General features: G+C 39.9%; 1 protein-coding gene across 1 annotated transcript in view; it reads right to left on the bottom strand.

Moving 5' to 3' along the window:
• The window catches only part of LOC135223993 (pre-rRNA 2'-O-ribose RNA methyltransferase FTSJ3-like), a 90,166-nt gene that overhangs the window by 21,538 nt on the left and 42,031 nt on the right, over positions 1-26,597 (bottom strand). Inside the window, exons 10-11 of the mRNA XM_064262915.1 lie at positions 8,274-8,511; positions 333-476 (exon numbers count right to left, since the gene is read on the bottom strand). Of these exons, the coding sequence (XP_064118985.1) occupies positions 333-476; positions 8,274-8,511 (382 nt within the window). The remainder of the gene's footprint in view (positions 1-332; positions 477-8,273; positions 8,512-26,597) is intronic.

Genomic DNA, 26,597 nt, shown 5'->3' with positions numbered 1-26,597 from the left:
CAGAATAATTTTCGATGTTCCTGACTAACAAACAGCACAAAACACCCAATCACTTTCACAACAGTATGCTAAAAACACTAAGATTTACAAATACTTCTCCTCTGTAAGTCGAATGATAAAAAGTCTAAATAAAATATTTTCTACATCAAAACAATGCAGTAAGCTTGTTTTCAAATAAAAAAGATACTAGGGCAATTCAAATAAAATAACATAAGTAAGTCCGACTTTTCAAAAGAGTAAACAGTTCACCAAATTACCCACAGAAATACGTACATGACAATGTAGATAAAGTATTAAATCGAACACTTTCAGAAATGTGCAAAATAACAAACCTCATCTCCAGACTTGACTTCCTTTTGAGAAACTTTCTTCTTGCCTTTCTTTGGGATTATGCCTCCTTGTTTCTCAAAAGATTTAATTGTATTATCCAGTTCGAAATCCTCCTCATCATCATTCTCTAATCCTTGGAAGACATCCTGAAAGAGTAAACATTTCAAGATTACAGTTAAATCATTATCACTGTACTTTACTATGAGTTATTACAAACAAAATTAAAACACAGGGTCATTTCATACTGTCTCATATTTGATAAAAAAAAAAAAAAAAAAAAAAAAAAAGTTTTCAGCTATGAACTAAGCATTTACTTAATTCAATAAAAATGGAAAATTGATATTTTTATAATAAAATAATTTTTTGTATATACTTACCTATAGTTTCAAACCAACAGCAGCTAAAATTGGAAATCTGCGGTAGTGATTCTTTTGTTTTAGTGTAGGAACAGTCTTGCACACTATTGGAGGAGGGAGAAACAACTAGGCAAGGGCCTGACAATTTGTTTGTGCCTTCTGTTCTTGCAAGGGGAGGCGGGTGGGCCTTAAATTTGTAATTACTTGGTAACTATAAAAAAAGGTATTCTATTATCAAAACATCATTTTTGTATGTGTAACTTACCAAGTAATAAAAGCTGATTCCCACATTGACAGGAGGTGGGATGCAATGGCATATTCTATTCCTAAAATATTAGGTAATGAAATAAATTTGAGCATAGAAAATTTGCCAGCATTGGTAAATACACTTGTTGTTTCTTACCTTGTAAAAGAACTGCTGCAGGAAGTTACTGCACCTGGTTGGTGCTCATCTGATTGCAGTGTAGCCAAGGGTGGCCTACTATGAGAGTGGGAGCTTTAAGCGAAGGAGTACTCTGAATGCTAATAAAGCATAAAATTTTGCCCCTACCAAGGTTGCAGTACCATCACAAAATACAACCAGAAAAAACAAATCAGTATCTACACCAAAATGATTTAAAAAAACACCAATGCCCATCCATAAAAACTATGACTGGAGGGTACACAATACCCCAGACTCTCCTACAACTCGACAACCTTTAATAAGGTGAGGAGATAGGAAGGATGGTATACTTCCTACACATTTGGCCCCAATTCCATGCCTGCCACTGCCAAAGGGCTTAAGGTACTGTAGTCACTAAATGTTGTTTCAATTTCTTTTAAGTAAAACGGTGCCAACAATGATTTGCACCTCAAATAAGTTGCTTGAATAATAGAATTTAACAAAAGACTGTGCTTGAAGGCAAAGGACATAGGTACAGCTCTAATATCACGTGTTATGACTATAAAAATTGAGAGTGTGCCTCTCTTATTAAATCTCTTCAGAAAAAAGAGAGAGCATTTTTCATTAGAGGTTGAGACAGGTCTTTCAATGAACACCACAGATTACTGGAGATTCCTAGGATCTTCTCAGTTCTGTGGAGGTAGAATTTAAGAGCTCTAACTGGACAGAGTACTCTTTCTTCGTTGTCCAACCCTAAGGTATTAGTACTTAGGTTTTTGCTAAAAGAATGAGGCCAGGGTTTCGCCAGTGATTCGTTCTTTGCCAGGGATCCCAAAGTGTAAGAGCATATTGCGTCACATTGCATGAAGCCTACCCTACTATCAATCGCTTGAATTTCACCGATTCTCTTGGCAGTTCCTGGCATAACCAAGAATGAAGTCCTTTTTGTCAAACTAAGTGGCTCAAAAGTGAGTCCTGACAGTCATTTCAGAGCCACGTCGAGGTTCCATGGACACTAATTCAGACTTCTTAAGTTTCCAAGTGTCAAAAGACTTCATGAAATTGGCAATATCCTGATTATTAGTGAGAGCCAGGCCTCATGTCGGGATTATTAGTGAGATCTAGGCCTCTATGTCGGAACGGTGAGCTGAGCATTGACCTGTAGCCTTATTCGTAGACATGGACTATCCTCTAGAAGTTCTCAGAAATAGCAAAAAATCAGTTATTTCTGTCACAGATGTGTTAGTAGCTGAGACTTTATTGCTTCTCCACCAAGTGCGGAATACTGACCACTTGTGCTGATAGATGTCTGCATCTTGCCACAGATTCTACAATTGCCTTCAAAAATCTTTTAGCTCTGAGCAACTTCTTGACAGTTTGAAGGCGGTAAGAGCTAGGTTTGACCGTCCATGATGATACTGTCTGAGGTGTGGCTGTTTGAGGACTGGTTCTTTGAGGAAGTAGTCTCGTTAAGTCGCTTAAGAGTTCTGGAAGGTCCAGGAACCACTCTCTTTGCGGCCAGAAGGGAGCTATCGGTATCACTGATACATTCTGGTGAGACTTGAAATTGTTCAGGACGTCTCTTACCATTCCGAATGGCGGGAAGGCGTACAGATGCTTGTTGGACCAATCCTGTAGCATGGCATCCATTGCCCATGTACAAGGCGACAATTTTTAGAAGTTGCAAAAAGATCTATTATGGATCTCCCCCATAACTTTCAAAGTTCTTTCTTCATCATCCAACCCTAACATTAATATTAGTATTTAGGTTTTTAATACTAAAAGAATGAGGCCAGGGTTTTGCTGGTGATTTCCTCTTTGCCGGGAATCCCTTCTATCAATCGTTTGAATTTCACTGATTCTCTTGGAGTTGCTAGTGTAACCAAAAATAAAGTTTTTTAGTCAAAATCCTGAAAGATGTCGAACTAAGTGGCTCAAAAGTGGGTCATGACAGCCATTTTGAGGTTCCATGCCACTAATTCAGAGTTCTTGAGTTTGCAAGTGTCTAAAAACTTCATGAGATCAGCAATATCTTGATTATTAGTGAGATCCTGGGCTCTATGTCAGAACAGTGAGCTGAGCATTGACCTGTAGCCTTAATCATAGACATGGACATTCCTCTAGAAGTTCTTGGGAATAGCAAAAAATCAGCTATTTCTGTCACAGATGTCTTAGTAGCTCACTCTTTATTGCTTCTCCACCAAGTGCAGAATACTGACCACTTATGCTTATAGACGTCTGCATCTTGCCACAAATTCTACAACTGCCTTCAAAAATCCTTTAGCTCTGAGCAACTTCTTGACAGTTTGAAGGTGGTCACAGCTAGACTTGACAGTCCATGATGATACCTTCTATGGTGCGGCTGTTTGAGGAAGTAGTCTTGTTAAGTCGCTTCGGAGTTCTGGAAGGTCCGGGAACCACTCTCTTAGCAGCTAAAAGGGAGCTATATCAGTATCAATGATACGTTCTGGTGAGACTTGAATTAGTTCAGGACATCTCTTACCATCCCGAATGGCAGGAAGGCTTACAGATGCTTGCTGGACCAATCCTGTAGCATGGCATCCATTGCCCATGCTACAGGATCTGGCACTGGAGAACAAGAACAGGGGAAGGCGACGATTTTTGGAAGCTGCGAAAAGATCTATTATGGGAGTCCCCCATAGCTACCGTTCATGACATACTGAGTGATTCAGCATTCACTCCGTTGGAATATCTTGGTCTTGTCTGCATAATTGGCCTGCCAGGCCGTTCATTCTTCCCCGTACAAACCTCATTACAATTGACATGCAATTCTGATTCGCCCAAGCAAGTAGGTCTCTCGCTGTCTCGCACATAGCGAAGGAATACGTCTCCCCTTGTCTAGTGCTGTATGAAAGAGCTGTTGTATTGTCTGAGTCTACTGCAGCAGTTTTCCCAGTTAATTTTGGAGAAGCCCTAGATGACTCGCTTTCAGCGCTGACATTTACGTTGTCTCTCATCTGTTCTTCCGACCACTTCCCTGAGACCTCCCTGCTCTCCAATAGAGCTCCCCATCCTACGTCTAATGCATCTGAACAAAAGCTGAGGTCTGGGTTCTGAACCAACAGCAACTTTCCTTCCAACAACCTGTCTTCTGACTTCCACCAAAGCAGGCGTTGTTTTATCTCTGGAATTAATGACATGATGAAAGAGTCAGGACATTTCTTTCCATCCCGCTGGCCTTGAGGCAGAACTGCAGAACTTTCATGTGAAGTATTCCGAGTGATACGAACTGCTCCACGGAAGACAATATTCCGAGCAGACTCATTCATCTTTTCACTGTGCATGAATGAAGACAGGAACTCGTCTCTCTTGAGGCACGCTTTCACTCTCTTGGGGGATGGAAAAGCCCGCACAACTCAAAAGTTCAGCATCATCCCCAAATATACTATCATCTGAAACAGGACCAGCTGGGACTTTGCAAGTTAATGAGAAGACCCAATTTTTATGCTAATTGAAGAGTTGTGAAGGTTCTCCATGCATTAGTCCTTCGTCCAAATAGAGAGCAATCTTGATCCCCAAAAGATGAACCCAACCTGCTAGGGGAGCTAGAATGAACGGGAAAACTTGCAGGACAGTCGATATTCCAAAGCACAGAGCGTGGAACAGTAAGACTTGGTCCTGGAACACAAACCTGAGATATTTTTTGATGAAGGATGAATGGGGACAAGGAAGTATGAGTCCTGCATATCTACTGACATCATCCAGTCCCCCTGGCGAATGGATGCAAGAATGTTATGGTTGGTTTCCATTATAAATTTCATTTTCTGAATAAAGAAATTCAGACCACTCAAGTCCAGGACTGGTCTCCATCCTCCCAACGCCTTTGGTACTATGACCAGGTGATTATAGAAACTCTCTGACAACTCGTCTTCTACTATGTCCACTGCGTTTTTGGAAATAAGTGTGGAAACTTCCTCTGAGTTTTTGGATTAGGCAGTCAAGGCGATGGGACTTTTGACTAAGGGAAGGTCTTCCCTGAAGGGGATAGAATACCCCTCTTTGAGGACTTGAACAATCCATTGTTCAGCACCTTTTTCCTTTCACCTTTCCCAGAAGAGGCCTGAGTCTGGCTCTCACTGGAGCACAGGCTGATCACGTCTTGGTTGTAGGTTTGGAGGAGATTTCTTAATGGAATTATATGTCAAACACACTGTAGGTCTTGTCCTGGTAGACTGTTTCACTCTTCCTCCCTGAAAGGGTTGTCTCTGCATGGGAGCTTACGACCTGGAAGAGAAGACAGTTAGTTCTTTAGGTCGCTTGGAAGCCTGAGACATGAAATCCTGCGTTGAATTCTTGTGCAGGCACGAGGTAATGTCGTTCACAGTGGCCTGCGGAAACAAAAAACCCATAACCAAGGGAGAGAACATAAGATCAGACTTCTGGGTAGAAGTAACTCCCTCTGCTATGAAAGAAACCCATAACTCTCTCTTCTTCATTATTCCCAAAGTTAAAAGGGAGGCTAACTCACAAGCACTGTCTCTGACTCCCTTGCCTAAACAAGAAAGAATACTAAATACATATGCTATGTATTTGGGAGGGACCTGAGGGCAATCTTGAGTCTTCCTGGCTAGACAGCCTACTGCCCAATCCATAAAACTGGTTACTTCAAAAACTTTTAACAGGTTGCATAACAAGCGGTCTATTTCCGCAGATCAAAAGATAACTTTAGCTTTGGGAAAGGCCAATCTCCTAGAAGGAACAATAAGAACTGAGAAGTCCCCCTGGGCAGAGGTAGCCACACCTAGAGAGGAAGCTTCTCCCATGGTGTAACAAAAATACCTCTTGTGAGATAATCTTGTTGGAAGAAATGCAAAGAAGAGGAAATGCAAAGCAGGACTTCCCTTGACCTCTCTTGATCAAAAGTCATTCGTCTGCTTCCCTAAGAGCCTTCTTAGCAGATGTCTAAAGTACAATCCTTAGAATAAGTTTACTCTGATTCAGTTTGGCTACTCATCATGAAAGTAGACGCTGGAGATGCAGGAGCCACTGGATAAGTACAAAGTAGGTAACGAAGAAGTGACCTGTAAGCTGTAGAAGGCAAGTCCTCATCCGCTTCTTTAGGAGCTACTTCCTTTTCTGAAGAAACAGGAGATAATTGCATGTCTGAAGTTCGGGCGATGTGCAGTTGCCGGTTTCTTAGAAAACTTGAAAATGTTGTCTAACTTCTTCATAGGATCCAAAGAAGGATCTACAGCCGACAAAAAAGACTGAAGGAGCTTTTGAGCCAAAGCAGAGGATTCGAGCGCAACAGAAAATTCTAAATCATCTGGGGGAGCAAGCGCCAATGGGTGCTAATGGGCGCTTGACAGGAACAAAATGTCCAGGAGTTACTGGGGGTTCGAGAGGTCTAGCAATTGTGGCCGCCGATATGGGACTCAAGTCACTGTACCAGACTTGCTAACACTCTTATGTCTGTCAGAAGAAGCTCTCTTAGCTTATTTGAAATGTCTTCTCTCAGCCTCACAAACTGAAGAAAAGAAAAATGTTCTGGAGAATCCCAGAAAATGTAGGAAGGATAATCCTGCACTGAAGGAATGCCTTTAGACTTCTAAGGAGGCACCTGAGGGGTGGTAGTGGGCACTTCCCTTGCTAATGCTCTTATGTCTGTCAGAAGAAGCTCTCTAGCTTCTTTGAAATGTCTCCTCTCAGCCTCACAAACTGAAGAAAAGAAAAATGTTCTTGAGAACCCCAGAAAATGTAGGAAGGATAATCCTGCACCAAAGGAATGCCTTCAGACTTCTTGGGAGGCACCTGAGGGGTAGTGGGCACTTCCGACGATGACCTCTTCAATGGCCTAGGCTTCTCTTTAAAGTACCACTGGTGCCTATTCTCTGGGCTAGATGCTTCTCAACTAGATGAAAGTTTCAACACCTTTGTAAAGATGCCTTTCAAATGGCTGTCTGAGACGCCCTGGGAAATTTTGACAGGCACATCTCAGGAGCTGACTACCCATGGGCCTACCCCGTTGACCTCCCTTGGGCTTCCGGTATGGCTTCTCCCAGGTTCAGGGGAGTGTGCCTTTGCCTAGGGAATTAGCAGGGCTCATAGCCAGCTCCTCCACTAATACTTCAGTTGCACTATCAACTTACTCACCTTCTCCATTAGAGCTTTGAACAAAGATCCTAATTGAGCCAGAGATGCCACAATGATATTAAATTTACGGTCAAATTTTAACTTATTGGGGGCGTCAATGAGGGAATTAGGTAAGGGTTGAAGTGTTAAGACCGGGGAAGGAATAGGAGACATAACAGGTACAGAGACAGATAGGTCAATACTACTATCCTGACTAGCAGTCATCTTGTCATACCTAAGTTATCATTTCTCTTTCTATCCCTAACTTATTTAAATGAGAAGACAAACCTTTCCATTGTTTAGTATCCCCATCTAAACATTCCTCACACTATAACGATAGTGAACAAACTTGCCCCTGCATGAAGTGCAAATTGTGTGCATGTCATACTTTAATGAAGTCTCGTATTACAGTCTTTGCTGCAATAGGCAGTTGACGATGAACTAGCGTCAGACATCAAAAACTACAAAAATAAATCCAATCATGAGGAAAACTTGATCTTTTGACAAAATTCCAAGTGAAAACCTGCCAACAATAAACAGTACTTCACCAATTTGCATTACAACTAGTAACTGACAACGAATTTCAAACCATCAGCTGAGGAACGACAACCACTGTCATCATTCGGCAGAAACAAATTGACAGGCCGTTGCCTAGTTGATCCTTCTCTCCCGATAGTGGGTGGGGTTGTTCCTACACCAAAACAGAAGAATCGCTACCGTGGATTTAAAATTTTAGATGCCGTTAGAAACTATAGTTGTGTAATTACTTGGTAAGTTACATACACAAAAGTGAAAAACAAATTTAAACAGTAGCACCTAACTCAACACACTTTGGGGGTCTGGTTTTCTGATAAGTAATAAACTCCTCATATTATAGCCAATACTTGAATATTTTCTAGATATCTTACAACTAACAGCAATTCCACATAGTTCCTAACCTAAATTATCCTGTACTTTAACTTACCTCTCTATAAGAGATTTATTTAAAAAGGCATGATATCTAGAATGCAAAAAAATAATAATAATGTAGCTTATAAAATAAGTACAAAATTCTGTTAAGTTGAGTTGAGGTGTTACTGTACAACAAAGGCATAGTTTCAAATTTTCTTTACCTGGTTGAACCATGTGTTAGCTTTTCTGGCTCGCCTCGCATCGCGAGAATCTCCAACTAGATCTGTTAGGAGGGGATTGATATTCTCATCAACATCGTCCTTATCGCTACCGGGGGCGTCATCTAAATCGATGTCATCCATGTCATTCTTGAATGACAAACTTTCTTTGGTTATTTCTTCCTCGTCGTCGCTCTCTTCCTTCTCATCAATTTCCTCATCGCCTGGATTCATCCAGAATCTGTAAAATGGGTGAATGTTTTAACCAAGTTTACCCTTAATGTTTAAAATAATAAAGCGGACAAGAAAAAAAATACGAGACTATGGCATGAAATAGTTTGGAATACCTTACAATTAAAAATCGTACATTTCTACTGCCATTATGAATGAAAACCATTTTCTTAAAACAGCATAAGATATTATCAGAATACCTGAAGATATCATAAAACAGGTTTTGACATAGGAAAAACCTATTTTTGATAGTGTAGTCGCTGTCTAATCCTCACGGAGCTTTACACAGAAATAGACAGGTGACAAAAAGCTCTTGAATTTTACTTTGTTCCAGAATCAAGCCACTAGTTTTAAGCCCTCATTCTTTATTCCAAATACCTTTAGGTTTGGTAGCAAAGAACACGAAACTAAGTGCGAACTCACGGTTTTTAAGGTGAAGTTCTGTGGTGACTTACCTAAGCATGCTGGGTATGGTTGCAGTAATGTCAAACCTTCCCCAGCAATGGTTACCATACCTACCTGTTAGGAAGATCCGTGGTTTGCTGCTGTAGCACCTATGGGTGAAGACTATCCATGCCACCTACCGATACAGTGTAGCTGAATTTGTTCAAGCTCTTGGCAAGTGTTGCTACAGTGTAGGAGAAAATGGACTTTTTGGGATGTCTGCCATGACCTCTAGGTAAACCTTAAGTGCTTGAACTGGGCATAATGTTTTGTTTACTAATTCTAGTTTATTTAGAATATATTTGTTTCTTAAAAGAATCCCAGTCCTGGCCAGGAATTTTAGGCCAGAGGGCAATAAAGATTGATTGTCAGCCATTTGCGGGATGTATTGTCCCAGTCTCAGAGAGCCCAGTTTGCTAATAAGAGCTCCTGATACTAATGCAATCAAGAGGATTGCACATTGTAGCTTGTGAGTTGTGGTTGTATTGGGTCCACTGAACTGGGGGCTGATTGAAGTCTAAGCACCTTGTTCAGGGACCAAGTGATTGGAACCCTTCTAGAGCAGATCTTTGTAGTGCAATGGACTGCAGAAGGGCAGTGACAACTTATATACTAGAGGCAAATCATAAAATCATAAAACATTCCAGAGAGGGGTTTGGTTTTTTGGGAGAACCCCTTTATAGGAGGGGGGAGGGGTGAGACTGTTTTCACCCCAGCCCATTAAAAATTATTGCTGTGTCCTTAAAGGGAAGACTCCAATTGCCTATAGTGTTGCTAAAATCGACCCCAAAACCTTACTACTGTTCCTATTGGTATCTGCCGCTTTCTCTGCTTCTAACCTTGATAGGCATTCCATTTGTTGCTTTTCTTTTCCTATAAAATGGTGCTTGAACCTTATGAAAAAGATTATCTTGCTGTCGTTGTTTTCTTTTTGTGAGGCATCCTCCCTTTAGAACACCTACCTGTTCTTTGAGGAAAAAGACTTATGGGGGGACTGAAGGCTTACCTTTTTAAACAAGCCTTTTTGGGTTGATTAAGGGGAAGTTTTGGGATTTTGTTTCCTAAATTCTCCTTTTTTCCAAAAGAGAGTACTTTTGCATGATTCTGTTGGGCTTGCTCATTAAGTTTTTAACCACAGCAGACTCTGCAAACAGGTCCTTACAAAAGGGAAGTGACTAGTTCCAGCCCTCCATTGTTTCCATTTGCACTTTTATACATGACTCTAAAAAGTCATAGAATTTTTGCCACAGGGTTCTCATAAGACTTTTGACCACAACAGCAACAACTGTTCTGGAACAATTTGGAAACAAGGTGTTAGAGGTTATAATACTAAAGAGGTGGATCCTAGTAGTTCAATATTGCTCTGTAGCTATAAATAAAGAAGGCTCTTCCCCTTCAGATGGGAGCTGTAGTGTTGCCCATTCCTTGGAGTTTTCCATAACTGGGATGACCAAGGCAAATGGTTTTAATTCTGCCATTGTCTCTGGTCTTTTAATTACTACAAAATTCTGAAAATCTGTCTTTACAAGATTAATCATTTTGAAAATGAAGGGATAGAAGGCTGAGACTCCTTGGTGAGCAACTTTGGTCCTGGTAAAGGGTGTCTTCTATAGCTTTTAATGTTATAGACACAGGGTAAGAAGACTGTTTCTATTAGTGGTCATTCACGTGTACAGAAAAAATGTGCACTGATACGTCTAACCAAGGATTATAAGTATCATCACGGATGAGTACTGTAACCCTGTCATGTTTTGATTTGAAGTCTTGTATTCAGAAGACCAATTAGTGGTTTCCAGTCAGAATTCCAACACTATACCTTATTTGGACAGTATTTGGATCTTCTCTCACTTTTGGGTTGCAGGATGCAGTACTTTTACACTTTGGATTGTACTGGACTAACTTAAATTCATTTTCAGAATCATGCATCATGTCCCTCATACATTGCCATATCCTGACTGGGAAAGCTTGCAAATTTTGACTAAACTTCAACAACTGAATTGTAACTGCCTGTTACCAAAGGGGGCAGAAGTCTTGCGTAAGTCCAAAGGGGCAGAAGTCTTGTGTAAGTTACAATAACCTACTGAAAAAAAGTCATTTAAGGCCGAGTCAGATGGACCCTAGTATCCCTTTTGGGGAAAACCTCTTTAGCATAGATAGCTGCAAAGGGGGCTAGAATTCCTTCTAGAAAGTTTCTCTCGTGGCTACCCGAAATTTGTGCCCCTGATCCAGCAGGGTCATTTCAGTGGCAATGGCCACTTCATATTCCATAGTAAGAATGTCTCCACATAAAAATTCCTCTACTTCCTCTGTGGGATTAACCTGGGAGGTAGTGGGGACTGACATCACTGGGTTTTGACCCAAACATATCTTGATCTGAGAAAAAAGGGTTACATATCTACCACAGGAGTTTTGCCGGAAAGATATAATTTTCCCTTTCCTTGGTCCTACTGAACCCTAGGAATCACGGGAATGCTTAAAATGAGCAGTTTCATCCTTAAAACTTGCTGCCAGTAGCATACTACAAGTTTGGCACATAACCGTCAACCAAGCACATTTTCATTGTTTTTTACTAAACACAGGCAGGTGGTATGAGCCATATCCGATGGTACAAAATGAACCGAGCAACTTGATATGGAACACTTGAACTAAGAGTTGTGCATAATAGCAGCCCTATAGTGATATAAAGCAAGTTGTTATTATAAGCTAGTCAGTATTTAATTATTAATGAGGGACTATTCTGTAGTTCTTCATACAGTTTCCATATTTGTAGTACACTCTGTTAGAAATCTATGTTAACTTGTAGTAGATTCTATTAGAAATCTATGTTAAATTGAGCCCTTTGAGGTTTAAGTAGTTTTGACAGCCGTATATGGCAGTGTTAGTCCTTTTGCACTGGCTACATAAAATTTTGATTTGAATCATTATACCATTCAGACTAATATCCTATGTACTAATTTGTTTATTTAGTCCAAGCCACTGTTTTAAATGGCTTTAGGTTATTTACTTATGCCTAGCCTCTGGCCTTTCATCTAATCCTAAGGTCTTTGGTTAAACTTTGGCTATTACTTAGGCTCATAGCCTAACAGGTTACTACCTAATCCAGGTTATTTTTTGTTCACCCTCAAGGATATATAATCCTAGATTATAGTCTACAGACAATATCTGCTAGTCTAGCTAACATATTCCCACTGAATCAATGTAGATTGTAGTATACTGCCTGGTAGGCTATTGCTGACATCGTTATCTGAAAGGATTATCTATATTATCAATAATAATTGTGGTACATTTCTTTAGATAAAACTTTTCAATAGAATGCTAAATAAATTCTTCAAAACAATTTTCGCTTCTACAATTAGCTAACAATCACAACATGTAAGCGCCAACGTGTACTGGCAAAAAACCCCCTCATTTTGGGACCACCTTGACGTGGTGAGGGGGCTCTCGAACCTCAGGAATCTCTTCCCAGGTTCGAACCCAAGAGTCCCATATGACATTATATATTTTCGAGTAAACTTATGTGGACTTTTCCATTTTTTGCCAAAATTTTTGAAAGCAAATAAATGAGAAAACATATCATGGCTTAACGTGGAGTTAAATCCGAAGCTAAATAGTGAGAACTGTGGTAGATCCATCATCTACCCGACAATGTTTGGACCTGTTTTTCAGGCGGAACTATTCTGTGGAGCTGGACCACGGATTCCTGGGGGGGCCTGGTTCTAGGAATAGAACTCTCAGCATTCTATCCAGTTTGCCCATAATGTGATTAGGATGGGGATAATTGTATTAACATAATAACTCTTAGTCCTAGCAAGCGGGTTCTGCTTACACTTGGGCCATACTAATCATGTTATGCCATCCCCTTTTGGGGTAGGGTAGGGATGCGGACATTTGGGAGTCCTTTCTCACTTGTGCCTTTGGCAGAAGATTTAACTTCGCGAAGGGCCAATGATATCTTTTCAAGAATTTATTTTATTTTTATTTTTATTTTTTTTTTGGTAAAAACTCAAAATTTATGAACTGTGAAATAAATGATTTGAGTACCCCTGGGCCCCATGATGGGAAAACTACGGCACAGTTGATGACCATTGGCACGTCACTCCCGAATTTCCTAGGTACTGCCACAAGTAGTGAAAGTACTATAAAAGATAAAAAGGAACACCCTGTTCCAAGTAAAGCAGCAGAGCCAGAAAATCAAATAGAGTGCATAAATAAAAAAAAAACAAACAAAAATAAAATGATAAACTCCAATATCGTAACAATGGAACCATATATGATGAACAATAATTCTGAATTAGAGACAAATAATCCTCCCAGCAATACAGAAAAATATAAAAATCATAATAGACAAGCAACATACATAAAACAAGGACCAAAAAGAAACAAAAATTACCGACTTAATCCCACATTGGTACATTTTGATGACCTCTTTGGACCAGATAATTGGTCAAGATTTCTAGTCCTCAAAGCTGACAACAAATCTCAGCAGCGATGCTAGAAAACAAATTACTTAACATATATCCAACACAAGGACATGGAATGCAGACACATCAAGGACAATGAATGGCTTATCCAAGTAACCAATAAAAAGCAGTCCACTGCCTTTTTAAGTATAACAGAAATAAATAATATAAAGGTAATAATTACAAGCCCACGAACATTGAATTATGTTACAGGGTTACAGTCATCCTACCCAATAGCGGAGCAGGAGCTTCCTTCAAAACAACTATTGCTAGACTCCCTAAAATTAAGATATAACAATATCCACGATTTAGAAATATACTCTATTTCAAGTAGGAAAGATAAAAGTAAAAATATCAACATTGCCAAAATAAAATTTACAGGCCAAGACCTACCATTTAAAATAAAAATTCTTGGACAAAATAGAGAAGTTCGTCCTTTTGTTCCTAAACAAACCACTACAATGTACACAGTGCTCAAGGTATGGACACACATACAAAAGATGCCGTAATAAGGCTATATGTGCAGTCTGTGCATCAGATGACCATACCACTAATTGGAACTGTAATCAATCAAAATGTATTAATTGTGGACTAGCCCATCACGCAAAATCTAAGGAGTGTTCATTTTACCCAATATAACACAGAACTTCAGTTGTTAATAAATAGGACAGGAATGTCAGTCATGGAAGCCAGACTTGAGCTAAAAGTAAGAGGCCTTAACAATCCATCCAAAACCCCCACCTTTTCAAATGTGACTAAAAATCAAGACATCAAACAGCACAATGACAAAACAAGATAGTATAAACATGGAAACTGATTTCATACCAATAATACTGAAATCCAAAAAATAAAAGTGATATTACAACAACCAATACCACCACTAACATAGATGATTCAGTTATCCATGGAAAAGAACTTCCAATAGAAGAAAGAATTAAATAATGATGATAATCGAACTGGCACAAAAAGAAAAGAATTCTAGAAAGAACCCCAGCTAAGGGAAAAAAGTAAATATTGAAAAATTACAATCAATCCAGAGAGACTCCAACTACACCACGAGAACATTTTAAAAAAGATATTAAACTAACCTCATCACAAGTGGAAATACACAATTACCCTCAATCTCAATCAAACAGCCAACATCTGGACAGTAAAGACCACTCTTTACAATTCCCATCAAATAATACTAATGAAAATCATACCATTAAACCAAACCAAAACCAAAATATAACTATCACCCCCCGACCATCCACAAGACCCAAATATCCCATTAACAACAACAAAACAAATAACCCCTCAAACCAACAGTCCTTATCACTACAGAAAAGGAACAATAGAATTACAAAACCAGAAATTTCTAAAGCTAGACCAAAAAACTTCTGAACCAATAATTAACATTACCAAACATGCTTCATCTTGTGGTTGTAATGAATGCTTTGCAAGTACATACCAAACCAACATACCAAGACAGAGGACACAGTACGATATTGTATTGACAATTTACCAAATAAGGAGGTGCCCTTTAACACACCAACATGAGAACGAATTATGTTCTGAATCCTTAAAATAGAAAAAGGAAATTATAAAATAAAAAATAGACTTATTAATATTCAACTATGAAAAACAAACAACTGCAGAATCTAATAACCAACATACAAATAGAACGATTAAAAAACTACAAATAAATTCAAATGCATATAAACTACGAGATAAAGTAAAATCAGCAATCAATTTACAGAATTTAACACCAATTCCTCCCAATAATGGAATATAAAATCATTAAATGGAATATAAATGGTCTCTTAACCCGACTACGTCTGGGTGAATTACAAAGAATCATACGAGACCACAACCCAATGTGCATATGTCTACAACATATAGGAAGTAACCCTACAAATATCCAACACTATAAAATTGCCTGTTATTCACCAACTGACGGTGGAAAATTAGGCACAGCCATATACGTTCATAATAGCATTACATATGAACCTGTTGACATACCATCTATGCCATATCAAATAACATCAATTAAACTGTATATGCCTGATAAAAGTAAAATTACTAGTTTGTAATTTATATAACCAACCAAATTTCAATGCAAATTTCAGTGATTTTTCTGAACTTATTAGCAAAAGTATACAGGAAACCACTACTTATAGTAGGAGATTTTAATGCACATAATCCATTATGGGATATTAATAACCCCACTGACACATCTGGAATCAACATAGAGAATACTATAATGAAACACAACCTGTATTGTCTCAATGAAAGTGAAGTTCCAACATATTTTTCAAATACACACCTAACCTTTTCTTCAATTGACATTTCATTATGTTCAAATGATGTAGCGGAGAAATTTGAATGGAACGTCCTAGACGATTCATACACAAGTGACCATTTCCCAATCATTCTGAACTACTTAAGTAATGTCAAAATATTGCCACCTACAAGATATAATATCCAAAAAGCTAACTGGGATAAATATTTCCTATACACACGAAAACATAACCACCATTTACTTCACCCCCCACATAATGAAGATCACAATTACTACAAATGTGAACTCCTTCTCGAAACTTCATAAGTAAATGCTGCAGATAAAAGTATTCCAAAAACCAAATCACATTCCACAAAATCCCCTGTCCCATGGTGGAATCCAACATTAACAACATTAAGTAAAATAAAACATATTGAGTCGCAATCTAAACAGACTCAAAACTCGCCTTAAATCATTCAACAAAATGCCCTATAGTATAAACAATTAAACAAAATAGTTATAACAACAACATAACAATTAAACCACATTAAACCACTAGATACAAATATACAGCCAAATTTCACAAAAACGGTAATAGCTGAAAAATCGCATCATGGAAGGAATATGTCTCAAACATATCTTCAAACACATCCACAAGGGATGTCTGGCAAAAGATAAGGAAATCAATGGAAAACATATAAGACCTCCAAGAAGTGCAATACATTTAAATGGAAAAATATACCATGATACTTATGAAATATCAAACATAATTGGGAAACATTTTGAAAACATCAGTGCTTACTCCAGCCTAGATACACATTTTCAAAATATCAGAAAACAAAAAGAAAATATAATACTCAATTTTGAAACTCTTGAAGACCTGGAATATAACTATATTTTTAACATGGATGAACTAGATAATGCCATCAACTCTTGTCATCCCTCTGCACCAGGATATGATAAAATATCATTTGAAATGATAGAAAAATTAGCTCCTATAGCTAAATCATATTTATTACAATTTTACAATAGTATCTGGCTAAAACGTGTCTTTCCTGATAAATGGAAACATGCCATAATTATTCCAATCAACAAACCAGGAAAGGAGTAATCCATCCAATTATAGACCGATATCTCTAACAAGTTGCCTATGCAAAATCTTAGAAAAAATGGTTAATGCACGATTAACGTATGTAATAACCAAAGAATCCATTTTAACACCAACACAATCTGGTTCAATAGCTGGCAGATCAACCCTAGATCCCGTAACACATTTAGAAGATCATATCAAAAAAGGCTTTGAACAAAAGAAATTAACAGTAGCTATATTTTTTTATATAGAAAAAGCATACGATACAACATGGAAACATAACATCATGCAAAAACTCCACTCCAAGGGACTAAGAGGCCACTTACCAATATTTATTAAGAACTTCTTAACAAACAGAACTTTTCAAGTAAGAGTAGAAAATTCCTACTCAGTAACCTATAAACTGGAAGAAGGAATCCCTCAAGGTAGTGTCTTAAGCTGTACATTGTTTGCTTTAGCAATCAATGACATTACTATAAATTTACCAAGTGGTGTAAAAAACAGTTTATATGTTGATGACTTTGTCATTTACTATACGAGTAGTAATTTGAGACATGCTCAGAGAGTTCTCAGTACTGCCATTTCAAATATATGTAGTTGGGCAAATTCAGTTGGATTTAAATTTTCAACTGATAAAACAAAAGCAATCGTCTTCTACAAAGACAAAAGGTGGATGAAGAACCAAACAATCAAACTGCATCTTTATAGCACTGAAATACAATTTTGTACAAAAATCAAGTATCTAGGAGTAATATTTGATCAACATTTAAATTGGAAAGAGCACATCAAATACATTAAAGCCAAGGGCATCAAAGCCCTTGCCATATTAAAAAAGTTATCACACACTAATTGGGGAGCAAAGCGAGACATTTTATTAATGATATATAAGGCAACAGTCTTATCCATAATAGATTACTGCTGTCCAATATATTCATCCGCCTCAGAATCTGCATTAAAATCTCTCGATGCAATGCACCATGAAGGCGTGCGATTGTGCACAGGAGCATTCCGATCGTCCCCAACAAACTCACTTTTGGTGGAGGCAGGTGTTTTGCCCTTAAAACATCACCGTAATTTAATAACAATACAAAGAGGTCTTTCAATGCAAACAGGATCGTCTCCTGCAGCTTACTGCTTCCAAAACTGTAATCAAGTAACAGCAGTTAATAGTACTAGCTCTTTCCCAAAAAGAGCTAGATACATAATGAACATACATAATATGGATCCAATTTTTCACCCACCAATGGAATTGCCACCATCATGGATTATAAATCGAGTAAAGATATGTACCTCCCTGTCTTACCTACTCAAAAAGCAAATGACAAGTACGGAAATATACCGCCAACATGCTTTGGATCACATTAGAAGAAAAGGCGACAAATTTATGGTATATACAGACGGCTCCAAAAATAATGTTGGAGTAGGAGCATCTGCATATTCGAAAAATATGTTAATTAAAAAAAAACCTACCTTCAATATCATCAGTATTTACTGCTGAAGTCACAGCCATACAGATGGCTCTAGATATGATATCTGAGGCAAAAGCAAGTGTCTCTGTTATTTTCAGTGACTCACGTAGCGCTATAGATGCAATAAGACAGTATAAGCCAGGAAACCAAATAGTACAGGAAATTCAAATAAAAATTCATCAACTCCTCCAATCAGGAATATCAATGGAAATATGTTGGATCCCAGCACACGTGAGAATAAAAGGAAATGAATATGCAGACTCTGCTGCCAAATTAGCCTGCACTATCCCTCCAACAATTTCATATGCCCCAGTGTCCAGACTGGGTAAAATCTGTTTAAAACACTTGATTTACCAGGATTGGAAAGAAGAATGGGCCTCGGTGCCAACAACAAATAAACTTAAAAACATAAAAACTGAAGTCTATGCATGGAGGACATCCTCACAGGAGGAAAGATCAAAAGAGGTGATCCCAGCAAGGCTACGTATAGAACACACAAGATTCTCACATGGTCACTTGATGTCAACACCACATGCTGACCCAGTGAAATGTAACAGATGTCAAACACCCATGACAGTGCAGCATTTGCTTGTTGAGTGCCCAAATTGGACCCAGCAAAGATCTATTTATCTGCAGAGTTCGGAAATGAAAAATATTCTTGCTGAAAGCAGGGATTTTTCAATTAATAAAATCATAAATTTTTTAAATAAGACAGGTTTTTCAAATAAAGTCTAATTTTTTTTTTCTTTCTTTCTTTCTTTCTTCTTGACAGGAGCCTCAAGGATTGATCCCTGGAGAACCAGCCCGAGAAGAGTCTACTTGAGACTCAGAGGTCTGGAAAAACTAACCCCTATTAATAATAATAATAACTGGCAAAAAAGCTGGTTTACAGCTTTTCACACACAATAAAATCATTGTTCCATGGTCCAAACAAAAAATATTTAACTGATACTAGAAATTATGCACTTAGCTCTCAACTTTGATGTCTCCATATAAGTGGAGAAAGAAACTCTTGGAGCTAATGATCCTAAATCATTAGTGTTGATGTGTACTGGCGAAAAATGATATTGTTATGATACAATAAAGTTTGTTCATACTACCTGGCAGATATATATATAGCTGTATTTACTGAAGTCCGACAGAATTTTAAAAACTTCCGACACACGCAGTGGTCGGCCAGGTGGTTTAGTACCCATTCCCGCCGCTGGGAGGCGGGTATCAGGAACCATTCCCATTTTCTATTCATAAATTATTTCCACTGTCCCCTGAGGGGAGGTGGGTGGTACTTGATTATATATATCTGCCAGGTAAGTATGAACAAACTTTATTGTATCATAACAATATCATTTTGTTCATGAAACTTACCTGTCAGATATATATATAGCTGAATCCCACCTTTGGAGGTGGGAAGGGACAGAATATGAAGGATTTTTTGGGAAACAAATTGCAATGCAGATGATTTACATCTTGGTTCCACCTGTTAGCATAGCTGGCTTCGTGGTTACTGCCACGTAAGTCTGCTTGTGCTACTAGAGTTGCCAGCGAGGTAGAGACCTATAGCTGGTGCACTCCAGATGATCTGTCAACAGGGCGAGACCACGACGTGACTAGACCATATTGACCATACCATGAGGGCTAAGAAGTAAAAATAAATATATATATATATAAATATATATATCACCACCTGACCAACCTAGCCAAAGTTAAGGTGTGGTTAACTAAGGCTTAAGAGTTTTTTAAGAAGTCGCCGTTGTCGGCGACTCAACAACTAAATTAAGAGCTCTTCCTAACCATTTTCTACAGGATAGATGAGTGGTACTTCTTGCCCCCAAGATTGTGTCTGCAGACACGTATGGCCCTAGCGAGCAGCAGATCTCATATGCCATCTTCACATCTCGCAGGGAGTGTGAAGTGACACAGAGTTGCTTCGCTAAAACATGGTACTCAGGATGTTGCTGAGTGCCATGCTCTGTTGAAATGCTTCCGAGGCCGCGCCCTCACCTCGTGAGCATTCAATAAAAAGATTTCAAATCTTTGTGCAAACACAATGAAGGAGCATTTTTGAAAGAACTCCTCAACACTAAAGCCAGGCTGTTCTTCGATATGGGCAAGTCTGGTCTTTTTCGGAACACTGCAGATTGCCCGAATGACTTCGACTTTCTTGAGTTTTATGTAGATAAAACTTGAGAGACCCGACAGGGCACAGGACTCTCTCTGGCTCCTGCCCACTAACTAGTGCCATCCTTGCTTCCAAGCTCCTGGCCCAAGGACAAAAACGGGTTACCATTCTTAGGCCACAACGGAAGGGTTAGAGAGCACACCGCCTTGTGTTCTCTAAAGCCAAAACTTGTGACGATGGCTTAAAATCTCACTAACCCTCTTTGTCGTATCTAGGGTGGTTAGAAGAAGGCCTCCTGATCACATGCAAGAAGTTAACAGGTAGGAGAGGTTCGAATGCTTTGACATCAAGAACTTCAGACTACGTCTAAGTTCCATATTGAAAGCTTCGATCTGGACATGCACAGTCAGTCCGTCTGTACTAAAGTCAGGTGACCGACCAGTTGACCAGTCAGACGAATCAAGGACAGCAAGGCTGTACCCTGAAGACCATAAGGCACTATTCTTCGCTGAAGGATGTGTCTGGACTGCCTGGGCGATTCAATCTAAGCAAACCTTGGGGGTGTATCAACGCAACCCAACGTCGTCAGCGAATCAACTCCTGACTCGAGCTTCTGGTGCCAGGAGAAAGGAGCGAGGAGCAAAAGGCGATTCAGTCCGAAGGAAGAATGCCTGACAGTCCAACCTGGTCTCATGTTACACGATCATCGGGGGTGTATAAACGCAACCGACTTCGTCAACAAGAAACTCAGGGCTACTATATGTCGCCTGATCTCGCACGAGTGTCTGACTCCGAGAAAACAGGTGAGACAAAAAGTAGATGATGAGCGAGGTTCGAGATTCCACAGAACTCAAAGATCGTGAAGGGCTTTGTTGTTTGACAGACGCAAACCTCTGAGCCCAAATGCCGTCAACAACATATTTGCGTATCTTTAATAGTTGTGACTGCCAGCTTATCCCATTCTTCAGACGGAAATGGAAGACGGTAATCTTATTCCTGTCAACATCTCGATAGCCTGAACGTAGTCAGACTCAGAGCGGAGATGTATATAGGTAGTTATAGGTACCTTTCGAGTTAGAGTAGACCGACTCTCTCGGAAAAGGTCCTTGGAAAGTGAACTAGGAAGTATGTGACCTCTGTGAATCCAGGATCCTGAAGGCCAACATGGGGCGATCAGCGTCATTGTCGCTCCCTGTGACGTCATAAATCCTCTTATTACATTTCCTAAGCGATTGAAAAAAGGGGAAAAGAGACTAAATATCCATCCCCGTTCAATAATCATAGGATGGCGTTTAATGGTACCGATCCCGGATCGAGAATAAGGGAGCAGAAAAGAAGAAGCCTCTTCGTCCTCAACATATCGAAGAGAAGAATGAAGGGCGTCCCTAAAGTCTCCACAACTCTCACTTACTTCTAAAGAAAGATTCCACTCGGAAGTCAATAGTTGCTGCCGTCGATCTAGACGATTCGTACGGACTTTTGCAATCCGGTAACGAACCTCTAGAGGATCGTTACATTCTACGCCTGTTGTTATATAGGCTTTCTCGTAAACTCGAACAGGGACCGAGAGAAGATACTTCTTAAGATATGAGAGAGCTGTGGAATATCAGAGTTGATCTGGACCACTGGTTCCCAAAACTCGTTACGAGGACTGGAGGGACTACCGAATCGCTTTTACTTCTTTCAGATTAAGATCCAGGACATCTGAAACCCTATCCAGATGTCCGGCACCTTCTTTCTATCACCTCAGTGATAAACGCACTGAGAGATGTTCGAATTGCATTCCTAGATCTTGAATAATATTTCAGTTTCCCGGTAGGAAAAAACTGTGGTCTGAATTGCAGTCTATTCGGGGAAACAAACTTCTTCAGGAAGGAAATGGTCCCCAGCAAGCTCATCCATTCCCTCCCCGAGTATGCTTACTTCCCTAATAAGGCTGCGCTTTGCCTAAGCAGGAGAGCATATAAAAGTGCAATGTTGCGGTAGACTCGTAGTTCCTATACCAGTGCGGTAACGAGCACCGAAAGGATTAAGAGATAACTCTGTTGAACATAGTAAGGCAAAACGAATGCAACGTTTATTCATTCACGTAAGAAATCCCCTCAATCTTAGGCTAAAGTCCGTGATTGTAGGGCAGAGATACAGTTAGTCAGTCAATCCCGCAGGAGAGACGTAACCGCCAGCACAGAGATACGGTTAGTCAGTCAATCCCGCAGGAGGAGAGAGACGTAACCTACCGCGCATGACAGCGCCCGATCTGTTTACTGGCTCGGTTGGACTGGAGGACAGACACAGCGTGACAGCAGCAGCAGCAGCAGAATTACGAACGTCGTCTCTTAACTTTATGTCTGGGTTGCCAGCTACCCTATTCTACGAAGAAATAGGTCCGTTATTTTTTGAGCAGAAAGACTCTCAAGCTGGTATATTTAAGCGAAACAGAAAACGCTAAATATATAGATGCGTTTGTGTCGTCAGAACACTACCATACAACGGTAAAAGATAAATCGGAAACTCCTGGAAGGCTGCAGGGAGTAACGATTAAATGTCCTTAAAATAGACAATAGACCTCTCGGTTGCCATCCGAAGAGGTAACTACAGCAAGCGTATATGACTTGAACCAACCAGAAGTAAAATAACGCAAGGCAAAATATGAAATTATATCACAATAAAGTTTGTTCATACTTACCTGGCAGACTATATATAGCTGAATTCGGAAATACAGCTACATACATATCTGACAGGCAAGTTTCATGAACAAAACTTAAGAGAATCGAAGCAGTCAGCTCAAGCTTCTTATGTTACTGGACATAAGCGTTCATTGACGTAGTCTACAAGTCTATTTCTTGTACGAGTCTGCGAATGACGAATGAGAGCTCTTCCGAATCTTGTCAATAAGAGCTTATTCGCTTACGCAATATCAAGTTAATGAGATGTTTGTCAATGAGAACTAACCCATTTACGGGACAAAGAGATATTTTGTCAATGAGGGGATACCCACTTACTTGACAAAACGAAAGTATATTGTCAATGGGGGAAAGTCACTGAATTGACAAAACGTAATCCAGGAGTCAAGCATTTAATTTTTCCGATTCCCGTCTCAAACGAGGAAGGGGCAAGAATCCTGTTAAGAGACTGGGCTTACGGCAGGTAGAACGACGATGTTCAATTCGGCAGCGTAGTACCCGACTAGAAACTAACAAAATCTATCATCTGAAAAACCCTTTCAGATGGGCTAAAAAGCTTGCAAAATTATCCTGGGAAGAGGAAGAAACTCTCCAACCAGCTTCCTCTCCCGTATCACAACTAATGCCTGCTAAAGCTTAAAATTTATTGGCAGTATGGCAAAGGAAGTCCTGTCTTGCGCTTTCCTGAAGAGCGTCCTTTTGATGAGTGCCTTTGCAAGAATCCCACTGAACGTTGCCGAGAGTCCTGACGTGCAGGACATCGAGCCTTACATAACCCGTAACTGCCTTATCGCAAAGTCTTGACTGCGGTAGTGGCAACTTAAATTTATTGGCAGAATGGCAAAGGTTGCGGTAGAGCAAACGAGATCTTCCCTTGAGCTTTCCTTAACTCCATCCACCTATGCGAAAAGCAATATTAATTGACAGAGACCTCTTGAATTCACGAAACCCGATGTCCTTTGCTGGGTTTCGAAGAAGAAGTTGTCTGTTCACTTTAAACTTCCTCCGAAGCACTGCCTACTTCACATTCTTTGCAGGTGAGGTAGAAGGTATCACCGGAGGTAGAGATAAACATTCTTTAGGCCCATATCTGAAACAAGAGCTTGAAGAGTTCAACAGAAACGTTCAGCCAGGCGACACACCTGGCGTGCGCTGGTGCACGCTCGGCGTCCACTGGAGCGCGCTCGGCGTCCACTGGAGCGCGCTCGGCGTCCACTGGCGCGCACTTGGCGTCCACTGGCGCGCACCCGCGCGCGCCTGGAGTCCATCCGAGCGTCCCGGGCGTCCGCTCTCAAAAGCTTCCTGCTACTATGACTTCTCTTACGTATTTCTCGGTGGAAAGACGGACACGAGTTCAGGCGGAGACGTTCGCCTTCTTACTTCTCACTGAAACGCATAACGAGAGAGAGAGAGAGGACGTGAAGCGTCCTCTTCTATAAAGCTTCTATTTAGAGGGCGCGAGTCCTTCCGAAAGCTCCAACCCCTGCATGGGGAGGACGCTTCGGAGGACGAGAAGCAATCTTTCAGGATTCGTGCACGCGCACGCACTTTGGCAGTCTGGGATTTTCATCAGAAACTGCCGAAGGCACGCCAGATCGGTGGGGGTTCCTTGTAACCCTCCTTAGGCTTTCGACATGCTCCCTCCCCGGGTCCTGGGAGTCAAGCAGAGGTCCCGGCCTAGAGGCGAAACGAGGCCGATCTGACGCACCCTCCACTACACAAGGGGTATCACTGCACTTCTGCACTTCACTTTTACTCTCTAAAGCAAGCACTTTCGATTCTAAGATACGAATCGAAAGAGTATCAGAGAAAGGGCAATTCCTCTACAGACACTGCTTAGGGCCCGAAGGCAACACTGCAGGGTTAGGAGTAACAATTACAGAAGTAGCACTTCACAGCAATGAAGGAGAGCGAGCACCTCTCGTAGACATATTCATAGCCCGTAGGCCATACTACAGGTTAGGCAAAATAAAATCTACAGGAAGGTTAGCAGGTTCACTACCCTGACTTTTGTTACTGATTAATTGCGTACATACGAATCATACGTCTTCCTTACGGAATTAGACATGTTTACTGATTAATTGCGTACATACGAATCATACGTCTTCCTTACGGAATAGACAAAGTCTCACACTCCTTACATGACAAATCTCAACAAAGAAGCAAGACCCATACCCCTCGTACATACAAGTGCGGATCTACCGAAGCTTTCGGTAGCCACACCCTCCCTATCTTTGCAGACAACCCCGTCTGAAACTAGCCTAACTAGATTCAGATATTTTATGCAAAAATGAATCAAATTCAAATCAATTTAAGATAGCGTATGCCTAGCCACAAATCCCACAAATCCAAGTAAATAAATCAAAAGACAATTAGGATACTTAGCGGCAATGAAGTTTCCAAAATCCTAAGACGGAGGTACTGAAAACAGGTGTTTTCAGCACCAGCGACAGAAAAATTATGAATAGAAAATGGGAATGGTTCCTGATACCCGCCTCCCAGCGGCGGGAATGGGTACTAACCACCTGGCCGACCACTGCGTGTGTCGGAAGTTTTTAAAATTCTGTCGGACTTCAGAAAATACAGCTATATATATATCTGACAGGTAAGTTTCATGAACAAAATGTTGGTTTACGGCTTTTCACACACAATACAATCATTGTTCCACGTTATAAACTAAAAAGTTTTTAATTGAAACTTAAAATTGTACACTCAGCTATCAACTTATGTACATGAACCTCGATAATGAAATTAATAAGCAAAGAACAAAATTCCTGAAGCTAGCCAAAAGATCATAAATTGTAAGAAGCGCCAATGTGTATTGGCGAAATAAAACGATTATGTTTCATGCAAAATAAATCATTATCCCACAGTCTAAATAGAAATTTTTTAACTGGAACTTAAAATTATATGCACTTCTGAATCAATAAGCAAAGAACAGACTTTTCTGAGCTCTGGTTTCTTGACCGACTAGAAAGGAAATGGAGGCTTGGTTGGGCTTTGGTTATATGTAAATATCACATGCAAATTTTTTAATTACAGTTATATTATTGTTATTATCATTAATAATAATAATTACAATAATAATCCTCCGGGGCTATGGTATCAGAACAGATAGGGTGATACATACATGCAAACAGATCAGACGTGATGTTGATTGACAAAATCAAGAATAAAGTATCTTGGAATACCATGGGGCACCAGAGTTGAAGAGAAAGAAAGGGAAAAAATGGATAAGTATCAAGACCTGAAAATAGAAATAAGAAGGATATGGGATATGCCAGTGGAAATTGTACCCATCATCATAGGAACCCCAGGAACGATCCCAAGATCCCTGAAAAGGAATCTGGAAAAACTAGAAGCTGAAGTAGCTACAGGGCTCATGCAGAAGTGTGTGCTCCTAGAAACAGCGCACATAGTAAGAAAAGTGATGGACTCCTAAGGAGGCAGGATGCAATCTGGAACCCCACACTTAAATGGTAGTTACTGCCTAATTACCTTGTTCAAGAATTTAACGGCCATATTCTAGCCTCCGCTGAAAGTAATTCCTTATGTAAAGGACAGAGGGTT

Source organism: Macrobrachium nipponense, chromosome 10, assembly GCF_015104395.2.
Source record: "Macrobrachium nipponense isolate FS-2020 chromosome 10, ASM1510439v2, whole genome shotgun sequence".
In the NCBI taxonomy this organism is placed as follows: domain Eukaryota; kingdom Metazoa; phylum Arthropoda; class Malacostraca; order Decapoda; family Palaemonidae; genus Macrobrachium; species Macrobrachium nipponense.
Note: the sequence above shows the minus strand (reverse complement) of the source record. Positions and strands in the feature narration are given on the sequence as shown.